The 17,698-nt window shown below is 37.1% G+C and overlaps 1 protein-coding gene across 5 annotated transcripts in view; it reads left to right on the forward strand.

Moving 5' to 3' along the window:
- Xirp2 (xin actin binding repeat containing 2) overlaps positions 1–17,698 on the forward strand; it is a 143,132-nt gene that overhangs the window by 105,110 nt on the left and 20,324 nt on the right. For all 5 annotated transcript variants that reach the window (XM_076569589.1, XM_042275401.2, XM_042275400.2 and 2 more), the window contains one exon: positions 17,265–17,351. In XM_076569589.1, the coding sequence (XP_076425704.1) occupies positions 17,265–17,351 (87 nt within the window). The remainder of the gene's footprint in view (positions 1–17,264; positions 17,352–17,698) is intronic.

Consider the following 17,698-nt stretch of genomic DNA (forward strand, 5'->3'; position numbering starts at 1 on the left):
TATGTGCTTTGGGCATATGTTGTTCTGGAATCGTCAGAAACACTGCTGAGTGCACATTCTGAAAATTAGAATAGTAAGCAAGTCTTCCTCTGAGGAAAAGTGCTTAGCCTCATCTAAGAAATGAAAAAGATGATGTGTCAAACCTCTCAGAACACAGAGGAGAGGAGAAAGAATAAAGCCCCTTTTGTGCAGGCATTGCGTGTCTCCGGGATGTCTCTGGGAATGGAGTTTGGTTTTTAAGTGGAAGCAGTTGAATAGGCTGGCATTGGCTTTTGGGGACCACTTTGTTCATAGTATTGTGGCAAAATGTATGAGAAAAAGATGATTTAGTTAGTGTATGAATCAAACCAGGCAGAAAAGGGAAAGCTAATACTACTTGAAGAAATGAAGAAAGGAGGATGGAGAGAAGGTGTTAGTTTGCCATTTCTAATACTGAAACTCCTACAGTGCGTGTTACGACTTCTCAGCACATTTTACTTGTTGGGTGGAAGGGAAGGAAAGTAATTTGTAACTGGAAGTAACCCGTTACATACCAACAGAGATATTACCACATAAATAGGGTCCATATACCTTTAACTGTAACATGCTTGCTTGGTTAAAAATGAAAACTAATGATAAATTGTCCTCTGTTTTGCCCCCACAAATCTAGCCATTTAACCTGTTTGTTCACTACAGCTCTTCTTCAATGTCTCTGGCTGAAGTGATAAAAGATTAACTTAGTGCTGACTCAGAATCAGAAGACCAATTGTTTCTAAATGGTGCTCTCTGGCCTCGTCAGTTCACATCTGTAATACTCATATGGCCCGATCTGCAGGATTTGCTCTATGCAGATTTCAGTTGGCTGACTGATTATTATGTGAACATCCCAGTTGCTGACTATGCCTTAGCCAACCACTGTTGATCTTCACAGTTCTTCACTCTTCCCTTCAGTTTAGAAGAAAGTAAAAGTGCCAACTTCAATCCCATCTTAGGTTGATAGGTACATGCTTTATGGTTGATTGTTTTTTCTCTACTCTTGCACTAAGAACATTTTTACCAGGCTCATGAATGTCTATATTCATGGTTCTCTTGCTGTACCATATTGCCACTGGTTGTCACCAGTCACCATTCTTTCTGACCTTTTCCCGCTTCTTGTATCTCTATTGGGCATGACAGGACCCAGCACTATTTTTAATAGAAATTGAATCCCATAAAGTTATATTCTAAGAAAAACTCCTTTGTTCAATTTGTAAGGTATATTTAGTGGATTTTGTACTTCCTATACCAACTATGTGGAGAAAATCACTAATCAAACTGCAATAGGACTTGTATTTCTCGAGATGGAAGACAGAGTCACCTTTTCCATGACCCTCTACAAACCACTAGCTTTGCCCTTGCCTGTCTTGGGGCATGCTTGAGAATGACCTGCCCCACTACTTCTTGGATTGAGTCCCAGAAGCAGTAGTTTCTAGGAGACTGCTGTCTGGGGTTTCTGTAATCCTCCAAGCCTGAAGCAAGCTAGCTGTCTAGCCATTCAGACTTCCTGAAAAAGTGCTTACTAATCCTACACCTAAACCCACTATATAAGAAGTTAGAATCAAGGCATTTTCCCTATTGGTCGGGGTCTGAGAGTCTCAGCAGAGATTTTGGCATCAAAGCCCATTTCTACTTGGACGTACACAGTGGAATTCCCTGGACACTCTGGGCTGGTTCTGATTTATTCCTTTGATAGATCAAGGGTTGGGAAGTACATATCTCTCTGAATCATTCTTTGCCTATCTGTGTATCTGTTTGTTTATTTGTTTGTGAACAGCAAAGTCTCATATAGTCCAGGCTGGCCTTGAACTCACTGTGTAGCTGAGACTGTTTTCAACTCTTGATCATTTTGCCCTCCACTTCCCAAATACTGGAGCTACAGGGCTGTGCAGCCTGCCTGGATTTCTTAGAATCATTCTAGTCCATAACAACAAATATGGTACATTTCTGAGTCAAAATTCATTATTTCAAAACTGACCCTTCTTTCTCTCTCCTCCCTCTCCATCTCTTTCTTTCCCTTCCTCTCTCCACCCCTCCTTCCTTCTCTCTTTCTCTCCCTCTCCCTCTCTCTTTTTCTGCAACCTGAGGCTTACTTTCTACCTACCTCTCCCCGGTAGTTGGGCCTTCTTGCTCATGTGGACTTTCTCTTGAGATGCCAAGGAAAGTTCAAGAACAGAACATGAGGCCATGGAAAGGAGAAGAAGGTGGGGCTTTAAAGAAGCTATGGTTAAGTGTAAAAACATTGATTAGACAGTCAAACAGCCGATTTTTTTCTTTTTTTTATTTTATAATTTAATTTTACATATCAGCCACGGATTCCCTTGTTCTCCCCCTTCCCCCACCCCTTCCCCCCAGCCCACCTCCCATTCCCATCTCCTCCAAGGCAAAGACTCCCCTGAGGATTGAGTTCAACCTGGTAGATTCAGTCCAGGCAGGTCCAGTCCCCTCCTCCCAGGCTGAGCCAAGTGTCCCTACATAAGCCCCAGGTTCCAAACAGCCAGCTCATGAACTGAGGACAGATCCCGGTCCCACTGCCTGGATGCCTCCCAAACAGATCAAGCTAATCAACCGTCTCACTTATCCAGAGGGCCTGATCCAGTTTTGGCTCCTCAGCTATTGGTTCATAGTTCATGTGTTTCCATTATTTTGGCTATTTGTCCCTGTGCTTTTTCCAACCTTGGTCTCAACAATTCTCTCTCATACAAACCCTCCTCTTTCTCGCCAACTGGACTCCTGGAGCTCCACCTGGGGCCTGGCTGTGGATCTCTACATCTGGTTCCCTCAGTCATTGGATAAGATTTCTAGCACAACAATTAGGGTGTTTGGCCATCCTATCACCAGAGTAGGTCAGTTCAGGCTTTCTCTCACCTATTGCCTGTAGTCTATTGTGGAGGTATCTTTGTGGATTTCTGTGGACCTCTCTAGCACTTTGCTTCTTCCTATTCTCATGTGGTCTTCATTTATCATGTTCAATCATACCACAAGGGCACTTGCTCAACTATGTTCATATCAGCATTGTCTGGAAAAGTCAGAACCTGTAAACAACCTAGATGCCCTTCAACTGAAGAATGGATAAATAAAATGTGATACATATACACAATGGAATACTATTCAGCAGAGAAAAACAATAACATCATGAGGTTTGCAGGCAAATGGATGGATCTAGAAAAAAATCATCCTGAGTGAGGTAACCCAGACTCAGACTCAGAAAGACAAACATAGTATGTACTCACTCATAGGAGGATACTAGGTGTAAAACAAAGATGACTAGACTGCTACTCACAACTCCAGGGAGGCTACCTAGAAAACAGGACCCCAAGAAAGACACAGGGATCACCCAATGACATTGAAATGGATGAGATCTACATGAACAACCTGGATGTGAGTGGGGGTAATGAAGGTCAAAGTTCAAGGGAAAGAGAGCTTAGGGGAGCAGGAGATCCCAGCTGGATCAAGAACAGAGAGGGAGAGCAAGAAATAAGAGACCATGATAAATGAAGACCACATGAGAATAGGAAGAAGCAAAGTGCTAGAGAGGTCCACAGAAATTCACAAGGATACCAAACAGCCAATTTAATAGAAGCCCAAAACCCAGTTAATATTTTTCTTAGTAATAAACTGTATTGAAAATACTATATTTGTGCATATAGATGATACATTAGAATTTTAAAATACATTCAATAATGATATAATTTAAATGTATGTTAAAATATTAAAATAAACTAGTACAACAAAAATCCAAATGAATGAATAAATTCATTAGTTTATTAAATTGGTATTCTACAAATTGATTAAAACTTAGATTTAATGAACTCATTATTTCCTTCTGTAGTGAAAAAAAGTATTTGCCATGTTGTATAATCTGTACACTTAACATCCCTTGAATGTGAACCTTTGATATTTTTATACCAGTAATAATATTTTGTGAATGACACAGAGCTTTATTTAATTATAAGTGTAAAGCTTTATTAGCTAAGTATGTAAAGGTGTCTGTAGACTTTTAGCTTCACATGACTAAACCAATATGTAACCTTTCCCTGGGATACAAGGTATGCTCATAAAGTAGAAGAAGATAGACTTCTGTGATCTACTCACATCAATCGCATTGCTCTGTAGTCATGCATGATAATTTGCAACCTCTGCCGTCCTCAAGTGAAGTTGATGGTAATTGCTAACTGCCTGCTGAGGCATGACTGTAAAGTCTTGGTCACAGTCCCTTCGTAATTTGCCTTTCAGTTTTGTGAGGTGGAACCTTTTGGTATATGAGTTATCCTGCTGGAGCATAGAGGGGCTGTCTCCTCCCTCCTCCTGGGAACACAGCAGCACATTCTGGTACCTCATTATAAAGGGAATCTCATCTCTCCCTGCACTATGCAGAACATTGGCCTGAGTCTTTTATGGAAACTCAATCTTCCTGGTAAAATAGTGCCATCTGTATGAACATCCATTCAGTGTCAGTTTCTCTTCTGTTTAAAGGGGGCAGGCGTGGACTAAAAGAACGGATCTTGGTGGCCTCAAGGGGTTTAGAAATGTTATTATGTATGGAGGATGCAGTGGATGAGACAAATAGACTTAAGAAAAACTCTGCTGCAAAAAGAAAAAATATTGAAACAGTTGCCTTTCTTCCTGAAATTTATTTTATTTATTCTTTCAAGCGGAATGTGTAGGAACAAGTGTTCACGCTAATTATTGGAGTCTTACTGCTACAGCTCCTCTTCTTCTTAGTGGTATTGTGTGTGCTGTTTCTACAGACCTATTTGTGTTTATAGAACATGGTTTCATTTTCATTTACAGAGGATAGGCACCCTTACATTTATATCTGTTACTCTTTTAAAGTTAAATGAGTCAGAATTTCTTTATCAAGGAAGTATAGATATATTCTCACAGTGCCAGAACCAGGCAAGCAACACTTGAGTCTCCTCCCTAAAGACACAAGATCGTAACAGAAATGCCTCTCCACACTTTACTAGGCACTTTCAAAAGTGTTTACAGTTGATAATTATGTGAAATACTTAAGGGAATTTTATGTCTCTCATGAGAGGTAATGGAGATTTAGGAAAAATTAAAATGGTATTTTACTGTTTCTTCTATCAGAAAACTCAGGCTAGCTTGGAAATATGGGTTATCTTTTTTTATAACTGTACTGATGATAGTTCTCAAGTAAATGGATGACATTTCCTAATATGCTAGTTGAATTTGCTGTGTTTTCCGGTTTTATTTTTATTAACAGAATAGCAAGCAATACAATTTTCAGTTCTTGCATTTGTGTATGTTTTAGGAAGCAAGGAAAACATAACAACAAAAGAAAACATTCACATTACATAATCATTATGTTTGAAGAACTTACTGAAATCTGCAAAATGTGCTTTTCTCACATGGTTACTTTTTTAAAAATAGGTGTTTGTTGTAAGTACTTGAATTCAGAGGATATTATTAGCTGTTTCTGGTATACTTCTCTGTGTATAGCTCTCAAAATAAACCCTCATGGATCTGTGAAAATGATTGGATTGAGTCAAGCTTGTCTATTATTTGGATGTTCATTTTGTTATTAATTTGCATAATTACAAAGAAATTATTATGCTAAAAAAGAGCTGGGAGAACACAGGCCTGAGAAAAGGAAGAGGCACTCAGTGGTTCTGTCCTTAAAATGATGCTGTTGCAGAAATATGTTTGGAAGATTTTTCATTTCTCTAGTTTCTTCATAAATCTCAGCATTTCAGAACAGAAAATACAATTGCATCTTCTAAAGGACTCTCTTTGGATTTTTCTTTTATCTTTCCTTCTTGAGTAATCCACCTACAGTAAAGACCAAGTTGTTCATCTTGTTTGTAAAAATGAGTAAATGGAGACCTTTCATGTCCCTCCTCATTGATAGAACAGGCTATAAAGCATACCAGTCACTCAATCATTACCAACAGAAGTTACATCCACTTGGCATGTCTTGTTCTGGGGGAAATAGCAATGTCCTATAGAGATATGAGTACATCCTGCTGTAGTGTACTGAAATATATTCCCCTTCCTTGGCATATGAATTGCAAAACATATTTTAACATTTCAAAATGTTTGGAGGAAATATTGGAGGCTTCAATGAGGTCATGATTATAGTTTGTCATTCTGTTAATGAATCTTTTAACATAAGAATTGTGCATTATTATTTGAAAACTGTATGAACCACCTAAGTCTTAATTTTCTTCTTTAATTATCAACTAAGGTTTTCTTTTCCTCTGTAGTCTCTTTTTCATTTTTACTCATTTCGTAATGAGAAGTTGTAACAACTCTGTAGTTTGAGAAGATCGCAAATTCATATTGGCTACTTCACTTATTGTGTTTAAGTATTAAAATATTAGTGTAGTGGGCTTCTGCTTAATGTGTTATATTCATAGCGTGCCTTTGGATTTTTCTGTTTGATTTCTTCATAAGTTTTTTTTAGACAGTGTCATACTGTATAGCTAAGACTGGCCTTGAACACATGATCATCAGGCCTTAGCCTTCAGGTATTTGTCATCACCCAGCTACTTTGTCATTTTTTTAATTTGTGTATTTCATTTCTCCTTTCACTCCTTTTTCTTGTTAAACTGATGTGTAATCAATGCATCTAAAATTAGAATTTTCATGAAAATGGGTATTATGCAGCATATTGGGCCTTCGGCATCCAATGATATGTTCCAGCATGCTTTCAGTAGTAGCTTGGTCTCCTTTAACCCTTCCATAGCTTGTGACTCCAAAGCTTAGTAACCAGGATTCTATGTGTGCTGTGGATATCGCTCTGTATGCTCTGACTGGTTAGTAAATAAAGTATTGACTGGCCAGTAGCAAGGCAGGAAGTAGAGGTGGGACAAAGAGAGAGAAGAATTCTGGGAACAGGAAGGCTGAGTCAGGAGTCGCCAGCCAGACACAGATGAAGCAATGTGCAAAAGTACTGGTAAGCCACAAGCCACGTGGCAACTTATAGATTAATAGAAATGGGTTAATTTAAGATATAAGAACTAGATAGCAAGAAGCCTGCCTCACCATACAGTTTATAAGTAATATAGGTCTCTGTGTGTTTACTTGGGTCTGAGCAGTAGCTGGGTGGCACACAAGAAATCTCCAACTATATATGTGAGGTTTAAATTAGTTATGACTTTGTAACATCATTTCTCCCTTCAACTGATGGTAAACTCCAAGCACAATGCAGCAGTTCCATCTGTCACTCTAAGCTTTTTCTTTTCTCCTTGGGAGTCACCAGAAGGTACATTCACCCATGCAATTGAGGGCAATCACATTTGCAATGCCCTTTATTTGAAAGAAAACCCAAGTGAGCAACCTAATTCATCTTTAATTATAATTAGTATTTACAATGAAATGCTTTGTTTGCACAGACAACCTAGGGTCCTTGTATGAAAGCCAAATCTATCTTCTCCTTCATCTTTCTTGTTTAGGTTTTATACAAAGATTAAAAATGTCATTTCACCCAGTGAAAAAGACTGATGTCCATACAGACTCAAAAGGGGAGTGCAGTCAGGCAGGTTTGTGTAGGAAGAACTCCTAATGACATGCTTAGCAGTCAAGGTGTGCTGTCAAAGTCTGCATACAGTTCTTATAAAATTATATGAAGTTCATTTCAAATAAATAAGCCTCCTTCAAATCAACTCCCTCAAAGATTGAGTAGTGCACCCTACTATGTTATTTGATGACAAAAGTGAATGTCATGGATTCTCTTTTGTTTTTCACTGGCTTCCATTTGATTAAGAGCATGACAGAATTCATGATTAATACTTTTTTGCAAGAGAAATGAATGATCACATATTTGGGCATCCAAACTTCCTTCGCTTTCTTTCAATGAAGCAGAACCTATCAGCAGTAGGAGGGACTAAAAATATCACATATTCATTAGACTTCTTGGTTTCCTGGATCTGTATCTGTGAATTATACTGCACTTGTTAGACCTCAAGCTGAAGACTGGCATAAGAAGTAGATGATGTAAGATGCAGGATCCATCACTGTAAGGTATGACAACTGAATTCTACATTGTTAATGGATACAGATTTATTTCTGCTTTTCTAGAGACTTCTGAGATGCACACCACACCCCTATCAATAAACTCTTTAATAAATTCCTTTCTGTTTATTCCATCAGTCAGTTTCACTGGAAAATGAGAGGTATGATTGATAAAGACAAAATATTTAAAAAATTTTAATACTGCTTAAATTCAAGCTAAGAGTCATACAACAATGAATTTTATTAAAGTAAAAAGCATGGAAAACAGTCTGTAGATACCTACACTTTTTTTTACTGTGACTTGACTGTTCACTATGTAGCAATTTATAAAAAAGAACAATAGACTCACTGACTAGGTGGTCACATGGCCAACCTCTGTCTAGGTATTTAGAGATTGTTTCTACATCTTGTTTCTACGTCTAAGGAATCATGATGGTTTGGAAGGCTCACAATATGTAGAATTTGCCCCTCTCTTTTAAAGAACCCTTAAGCCCCTTAAACCCACTACTTCTCCACTAGGAAGGAAAGAAGTGTGCATGGTACTTGATTTTTCTCTCTGGAATTGGGATAAACCAGCAATAGAAGATCAAGGACACCTGAGGGCAGAGGAGGTGTCAGTTAAAACTCAGAGTAAGCTAAGGGAAAACTCCACACGCAACATGGAATTATATATTTGAGTAAGAATGTCATAGGTTTGATGGAGGCATAAACAAAAATGAAACTATTAGGAAAGCATGATATGTCATGTTGAAGAACTGTCACCTTGTTCTCAAGCCACCAAGGACCACTGAAATTTTAACAGGGGAATAAGATGAACAGATATGCTTCCCAGGAAGATTATTATGCCCGCAAATGATTGATATAAGTGATGTTAAGATTAGATGTGATAGGATAAGTTGAAGTATCAAAACAGTTCAAATTCTGCAGATTTTAAGAGTTAAAGAGGTCAGAAGAGAGAGCTCTAGGTGAAGGACCATTTACGTAGTGTTAGCTAGCTTGTGCTAAGTAAACTAAGGGCTATTGCTGAGCAAGGGGCAGATGCTTCTATCTCAGCTTATATTAATTGATATAGTGAAAACTCTTGCCCAAGGTTATATTTTTCTTGGAATATTTCAACGTTTTTAAATTTTTAATGGATAATTTTACTGCTTTTACAGTTTTGGCCACTTTCCCTTTGCTGTATTATTATTTATAACCCTAGTTTCCCTTTGATTGTAAGGTGTTTTAGTTTATGTGGAACTGAAATATTACATATGTATATATCTTAACATATTTCTACATAAAACCTCTAGAGAGAATCTTTTATTTATTGTAAGTTGAATGTTTATAGTAAGCTGCTTTTTCCATTTGTCAAATAAATATTGTTATTTATGTAGCTAATATGTTTGATGACCCAGTTGAGAGTACATATTTCATATGCTGCTTTTATGAATCTTCAGCCATTTTAGACTCAGGCTTGATGGCTCTATAAATAAAATGTTTAAAGAAGAGGACAGTCGGTGTTTAAGCACTTAAACAGCACTGAGTATTCAGATTCCACCCCAAGGAGGACAAACATTCTTTTTCACTTTCAACTAAGCATCTTTTATTTAAAATTACTTTGATATCGTATTTAAAGAGAATCAAAATCCAATTTGATTAAAGAGTTAAAATTAATTGGATAACAGACCTTTCCATGATCTTTGCAAAAAACTTTCATAATCACACACACACACACACACACACACACAATTTGAATGTAATTAGTGTTTTTTCTAAAGTTGAAACATTTCATATCATAAATATGAATACATATATTTGCATCTACATATATAAATCAAATATCTCTAGAAAAGCAAGAGAGATCAAGATATATAGATTATAAATAGTTATATATGGATAGATGATAAGTAGATAGAGAGATAGATAAATAGATAGATAATAAATAGATACATGGACAGATGATAGAAATATGACCACATAAGCTTACTATAATATTGTTCTCAATGCTTAGCACAAAATATCTCTAGATATTTTTGCAATCCAGCTAGTTGAGCAAATAAATGCACATGTCATCATGTGAGAAAGCAGTGTTTTTCAGAGGAATAAATCAGTATCTCAAATTTTTAAATATTTTAAATCATTAGCCCCTTAAGATATAATACGAGAGTTTTGCTGGCAAGTTCTTGCTATGGGATGTCTTTCTGTATGCCATGAAGGTGTTGCTCTGATTGAATGATAAATAAAATGCTAATTGGCCAGTAGCCAGTGAGGAAGTATAGTGTAGGCGGGATAAGGAGAGGAGAATTTTGGGAAGTAGAAGGCTGAGGCAGGAGTTGCTGCCAGCTGCTGCCACCATAAGAAGTGAGATGTAAAGACACCACCAAGCCACAAGCCATGTGGCAAGTTATAGATTAATAGAAATGGATTAATTTAAGATATAAAAACTAGATAGCCAGAAGCCTGCCATGGCCACACAGTTTATAAGTAACATAAGTTTGTGTGTTTACTTGGGTCTGAGTGGCTGTGGGCCTGGCGAGACCAGAGTATCTCCAGCTACAAATGATGCCCAATGTGAAGCATGAACCCTCGACCCTGGGATTAACAGTCCCATGCTCTACCGACTGAGTTAGCTGGGCATGAAGTATAGTGTAAGCGGGATAAGGAGAGAGGAGAATTCTGGGAAGTGGAAGGCTGAATCAGGAGTTGCTGCCAGCCACCACGGTCATGAGAAGTGAGATGTAAAGGATACAGATAAGCCATGAGCCACAAGGCAAGGAACAGATTAATAGAAATGGGTTAATTTAAGATATAAGAACTAGATAGCAAGAAGCCTGCCACGGCTATATGGTTTGTAAGTAATATAAGTCTGTGTGTTTACTTGGGTCTGAGTGGGTGCAGGCCCGGTGGGACTGGAGAAATCTCCAGCTACAAGTTCTTATAATTTTAGGTGTGATTATTACTAGAACAAGTAAAATTTTGATTCTGAGTATATTGAGTCACACAAAGAATCAGGACTTAAAATTGTTATAACATTTGTTTTTTTTCTTATTTTTATTAACTTAAAATCAAACAAAGCATTTTTCATTATTATAACTATCACAACCTAGTTTTCACATCACAATAATTCTAGTCAATGCATTCTAGTACTGCTTATAAGTGGTGCTTGTCAGCCTATAAGATTCATCAACTCTGTGAGTAAAAGCAGTTTACTAAGACAATGAACAAGAACTAGTTTTCTCAGCACCACTAATGTATTTTTAAAAGGTAGTTGAAATGTTTTTTTTCTTGGTTTGAAGATTCTTTACCTTTGTTTATTTCTTGTTTGTGTATTTACTGTTTTTTGGTACAGCTTCTTTTCCTTCTAGTGATACTCTCAATGCCTTTCACCTTACTCCTGCACTGTCCAAATTATCCCATAGAAATTTTGATCATCGAATCAAGCATCCTTTCTCTGAGTAGGCTTTCTAAACTGATTCACGTGTTGATATTATATACATTAACTTCAGTAGCTTCATTTACTAATTATACCTGTTAAATATAGTTGGGAAGTACAATAGCTTAATAACAAAGATGTGAGCAGACTGTTAGAGGAATAAAAATAACAGAGAAGCAAGAATTTCTAACTATATGGAGAAAAGACATAAATACCATAAAATAGAAAAAAATTGAACCAAGCCTTCAAAGAATATGTGATATGAAAAATATTTAACCTTTAATCCAACAAGTATATGTCAGTTGCATATTATGACTTTTAGCAGACTTTTTTAAATATTTAAAAAAGAAGCAGTAAAGGAAGACATTTTATCTTGAATATAGGCAAATCAAGACAAATGCCTGATTCAACCATAGGTTTTTAAACTCAGGCTTGAAAAGAAAGAGCTGTTCAATCTTGAATCCACAGGATAACAGGCATGTTTTTGTATCGTTTATGTCTGTTTGACAGAAATGCAGCTAAGTTAACATACCATAACCCTTTCTACTTTCATTACAAAGGAGATTAGTTGTAGGTAAAATGTCTCAACTGATACCTAGCATGAATTATTTTTTCACTTTGAGAGACAGGTAGCCATGATTCTGCTAGTTTTTCTTCATTTGTTTTCCTTCTAGAGATTTCTAAGCTCATACTAATAGTAAGTTAGCATTTTTTTTAAAAGACTTGGTTTTTTTTCTTCTCTGAGAGCCTTAGAATGAATATAAATTGTTGACTGTGAAAATTAACAATGCCTTTTTTTTATAATGACAGTGACAGATTGGACAGGCAGGATATGGACATTCTCCTTGATAGAAAAAATTTCTAAAAGGTTGTGCATAATACACATGACAAATATACGAGCTGACATCAAACATATGCAGGCCATGCTTACACCTTAATAATGCTTAAATCTGTCCTTCAGATTTCAGAGTTCAAGTATCTATATTTTTCTCTTATTCTTCCTTTTAATGGCAACATGAAATGGAAAAGCTGTGATTTAAAAAGTATGATTTAGTGATTTGTCAGAAGATTACAATGTATCCAGTCCAGGGGGAAGTTAATATTGACTCCTTATTCTTAGCTATTGGCTAATCTACCTGAGAACAAAACAACATGTTTTGTTTTGTTTTGTTTTGTTTTTAATTCAGCCCAGTCTCTAGTTGGATTTAATTTCAGCAACCAATTTCATGAATCGTTTCATGTGAACTTGTGTGTAGTGTTCTGACTTGAATTCTTTATTATATTTTATTTGTGTAATTTGAGTTCTGCCTGTGCATTATAATGCTATCTCCTTTTACCTAATCCTAAACTCTAGACAACAAAAATTAGAAAGAGAGAGTCAAATTTAAAATTCAAATTATACTACTTGAAAAATGGAAACCAGAATAAATGATAGAAACACGATCTTGGAATATTTTAAGAAAGATTTTTGTGTGAGTTACAGCAAGCAGGGGACAGTAAAATTGATGCACTGATGCTCACATATCAAACTGGTGTAGCAATTACAGTTCTACTTAGCAATGGCACATAAATGCTGAAGTTGAAAACTACAACTATAAATAAAATTGATGTGCACTTGTATTGCTGATGTTGTTCCATCTCCTATAAGAAAATGCACTAGGAGGTGATAAGAACTGGCTTACTGGCTAGTTTTTCTTGAATATGTACATGCTCACTATAAATTTTCTTCTCTGGAAAGTGATAAATTTTAAGTCATGTCAAAAATTAATTTATATCCAGTTTTTATCACAAATATTTTGCCTTTGTCTTTTATACAACAGAGAATTTTGTCACTTTACTCTCAGAATAACAATTGGTGACAAGTACCAAAAGCTATAGTTTCTATGGGTACCAGAATAAAAGCATATTTTAAGTGTCATTTTGACAAATACGGGAAAATCATAGGGATGTTGGCTTAATAGTACATGCACCATCCAAGATTAGCCACTACTTTATGTTGGCCAGATACTGCTATGTCAGATATTCACCTTTCAAATGGAGAAAGAAGCATTAAATTTGTAGTACAAACTAATCCAAAACATTAAAAAAATCACTATACAGTGTGCTAGGAAGCCAGCATTGGCAAACAGGCTTCTGTAGACGTGATCACTCTGCACCTCAGCTAAGACTTGGTGCAGGTCTGGTTCTCAGTCCTCTTTGCTGTTTCAGTGTCCAGTTGGCTTTGAGAACATTACAGGAAGCTCTCCCTATTTCTCAAAGATGGAAAGCTCTGTCACTAATCGAAAGAGTTACCATTTCGTTTCCTGTGTTTTCCCCACCAGCTGTCCTTGGTGGCTTTTATCACTCTGTCCTGCACAATGCTTCCAACGCCATTAGGTAAACCCTAACTATGCAAGGCATCTCATCACATGGAATTCTGACTCTTTGAATTACAAGAAGCAATATGGATCACCTATTTTCTATAATCCTCCTTGAAGGAATAAATATTTTTTTCTTCCTTCTCATTGTTCTGTCTTTCAGTTTGTACAACACACCTGGGAAGTGAGTTTAAATAAAATTAATCTATTAATAGGATTTTGCTATTTTATTCTTTCTTTCTGTTCTGATTCATTCATTATATGAACTTGTCTTTAATGGAAATTATGTGACAAGCATATACCTAATATCATTTGAAGTACATAGGCCCTTAACTAGGGATGTGAAACTATTCTCTTTAGAAAAACATATTCACTGATCTGCTTTATTTTAATAAAAAACAAGTCACATGTTTTAAAGTAGAAAATGCAGATTTTCCATTATATTTTGTGGATTTCTGGGGCAACTTTTTCTTAATTCTCCTACCTGTAAAACTATGATGTAATCAGATTATCCCACATACCTCTAAATTAGCAATACCTGTTGCTTAGCTTATCAGATATCTAACCTTGCCTGCCAAGTTCCCTTATGGGAATGGGAAGCCACATGTTACACCCTATGTGTATGACATAATTTACAAAAGGTATAATCAAGAACAAGATGCCATAAAGTAATTTTATACTTTAAGAGATTAGAAATTGATACTTTACAATTATTTAACTCATTGTAAAAATATACCGTAATTCTTGTATTCACTTAAGAAAAGCAATATACCTGTACTCTCTAGATTACTCTTTTTTTAAAGTGCATTAGTGTTTTGCTATGGGATTCATGTCGCCTGGAACTGAAGTTACATACAGAGTCGTGAGCTGCCATATGGGTATTGGGAATTGAACCAGGACTGGAAAAGCAGTCAGAGTTCCTAACATCTGAGCCATCTCTCCAGCCCTAGATTATTCTTATTATTAGCAAATAATTTTAAAAATATTAAATATCAAAAATAAAATTAATCACTTAGACATAAATATAAATGTGAGATTTCAACTTTGCATAATTCCCAACACATGCCAGCTGTTCATATTCCCATTTTCTATTTTGTCCCAAGTTCATATTATTTTATTTATGGTATGTCTAAATCTTTAAATCAGTTTCATAAGCTATTACTTTATTGTTTAAATTATTTTCCCTTTTTATGAAAACATATTTTTTTTCTACAATATATCCTGGTTATAGTTTCCTCCACCTCTTCTCCTCCCAATTCTACTCTACTTCCCTTTCATCTGGATCCATGCCCTTATGTCTCTCATTAGAAAAGAACAGGCTTCTAAGAGATAACAAAACATAACAAAATAAAATAAAATAAGATCAAACAAAAACCATCAAATAGAAATTGCATAAGACAAACCAACAAAAGGAAAGAACCCAAGAGAAAGGACAAGAATCAGAGACCCACTCATGCACATATTCAGGAGTGCTAAACAAACTGAAAACTCTAATGTAATGTAAGACTTCAGCAATGTGTAATCACTTTGACAATCAGTCACCTGTGTCAGAACCATGCTCTATGGTAAGGGAAGGGTTAGAATTGCCAAGATTATCTGGAGCTTCAATTCAGTTGGGTTTTCTATGCTAACTTAAATAAAAATATTCTCATGCAAATACAGACCCTGTAGGGGTCTGAGCTAGGTCCTCCACATACACCTAATGGTTGTATAGCTTGTGTTCTTGTGGGACCCCCCAACAATGGGTGTGGGGAGTGTTTCTGACTCTTTTGACTGTGCTTGGGACCCTTTTCCTCCTACTGGGTCACCTTGTCCAGCTGTAATATGAGGATTTGTGCCCCGTTTTATTGTATCTTGTTAGGCCATGCTCTGTGGATATCCATGGGAGGGAGGCCTGCTATTTTATTTTTTTGATGGGAAACAGAAGGAGATGATCTGGGGAGAAGGGAGGTGGGGAGAGGGACTGGGAGGAGTGGAGCGAGGGGAAACTGAGGTCATGATGTAATATATGAAGGAAGAACAAAAATTTTAAAAATATATACACGTGTATATACTATCACAATGTGGCTCTTTTATGCTGGTTATAATTAAAGACTCCATTTTAATTAACTCTGTGGGTCTCATCATAATTGATAATCAATGCAAAAACTATAGTAGGTTGTCGACCTATGAAAACATATATAATAACCAAAATATATATTATTTTTCATTAAGAATTTGCATTTTTTGTTTCATCCTCATTAACACACCGGAATAAACTACTTAGAGGAAGAAGTAGATAGTACAATGGCTTCTAAAGATATCTACATCTTCACTTCCAGAGTATATAAATATGTTAAATTATTTTGCAAATTAGAATTAAGATAGAAGATTAAATAAAGCTACCAGTCACATGGTTTTATGGTGAGAAAATAAATCCATGTCCACTTGGGTCAGTCCATCATAGTCACAAAGGTCCTTAGACGTTGAAGTTGACATCAGAGAGGTGGTGATGAGAAAGAACCTCAGCTAGATGAGCAAAGGAGAGTGACAGCTTCTAGAAGCTTCCAAAGACAAAGGAATGAGATCTCTCATAGGACCTGAAGAAAGGAGTTGATACCTTGTAGCACCTGTGAGGCCCAGTGAGACATGTTCAGAATTTCTGAACCTCTTAAGTATAAAACCACTAGATTACGCCATTTTAAATAACCATATTTACAGCATCTTGTTTTGACACCCAAGCATGAGGAGGAAGACTGTGCTGCCACTGCTCCTCCTTTTCCTCCTGCTCCCCCTGTTCCTCCTGCTCCCCCTGTTCCTCCTGCTCCCCCTGCTCCCCCTTTTCCTCCTGCTCCCCCTGCTCCCCCTTTTCCTCCTGCTCCTCCTGCTCCCCCTTTTCCTCCTGCTCCCCCTTTTCCTCCTGCTCCCCCTTTTCCTCCTGCTCCTCCTTTTCTTCCTGCTCCTCCTGCTCCCCCTGTTCTGTTCCTCCTGCTCCCCCTATTCCTCCTGCTCCCCCTGCTCCCCCTTTTCCTCCTGTTCCTCCTGCTCCCCCTATTCCTCCTGCTCCCCCTGCTCCCCCTTTTCCTCCTGTTCCTCCTGCTCCCCCTTTTCCTCCTGTTCCTCCTGCTCCCCCTTTTCCTCCTGCTCCTCCTGCTCCCCCTTTTCCTCCTGCTCCCCCTTTTCCTCCTGCTCCCCCTTTTCCTCCTGCTCCCCCTTTTCCTCCTGCTCCCCCTGCTCCCCCTTTTCCTCCTGCTCCCCCTGCTCCCCCTTTTCCTCCTGTTCCTCCTGCTCCCCCTGCTCTCCTTCTTCCTCCTGCCCCCCACTCCCCCTGTTCCTCCTTCTCTTCCTCCTCCCCTGCTCCTCCTGATCATCTTCCTTTCTCTCTCTCCTCTTCTTCCTCCCCTTCTTCCCTTCTCTTTTCAGAAATATCTGTCACAGAAATTAATCAAAGTTCATTTTTTTCAGACATTGTAAAATAAATTGTCTGACTGTTTATATGTCAAATTGCTCATTTTCAGGAAGCAATCCACAGCAGTCAAGAAATGAGAAGGAATGAACAAGAAGTTTCTAAAGCATATGGAACTGATGTCTTCAAAACTGAAATGGTAATTGCTTAGGAACACAATAATTTTCAAATGATCTCCAGGACACTGTAGAATTTTTTGACTTTTCTGTAAACATATGCTTTTACTATATGTGCTTAGTATAAATATACAGCAGTGAGTCTAACTCTACTTTCCAGTTAGAATTATTTTTAAAAATGAGCAGCCTAAAAAATGCCTGCAGTTAGGTGCTGTTCACATATGTTCTGTTATAATTTGAGTACACATTAAAACAAACAACAACGCGTACCAAATTCTCAGAAGAAAAACACTGTAAAACGAAGATTATTTTCAGTACTCAAATCACTGACTTCTTAAAAACAATTACTCTTTTTAAATTTCCTTTAAAA

Source organism: Peromyscus maniculatus, chromosome 4 (assembly GCF_049852395.1).
Source record: "Peromyscus maniculatus bairdii isolate BWxNUB_F1_BW_parent chromosome 4, HU_Pman_BW_mat_3.1, whole genome shotgun sequence".
Taxonomy (NCBI): Eukaryota; Metazoa; Chordata; class Mammalia; order Rodentia; family Cricetidae; genus Peromyscus; species Peromyscus maniculatus.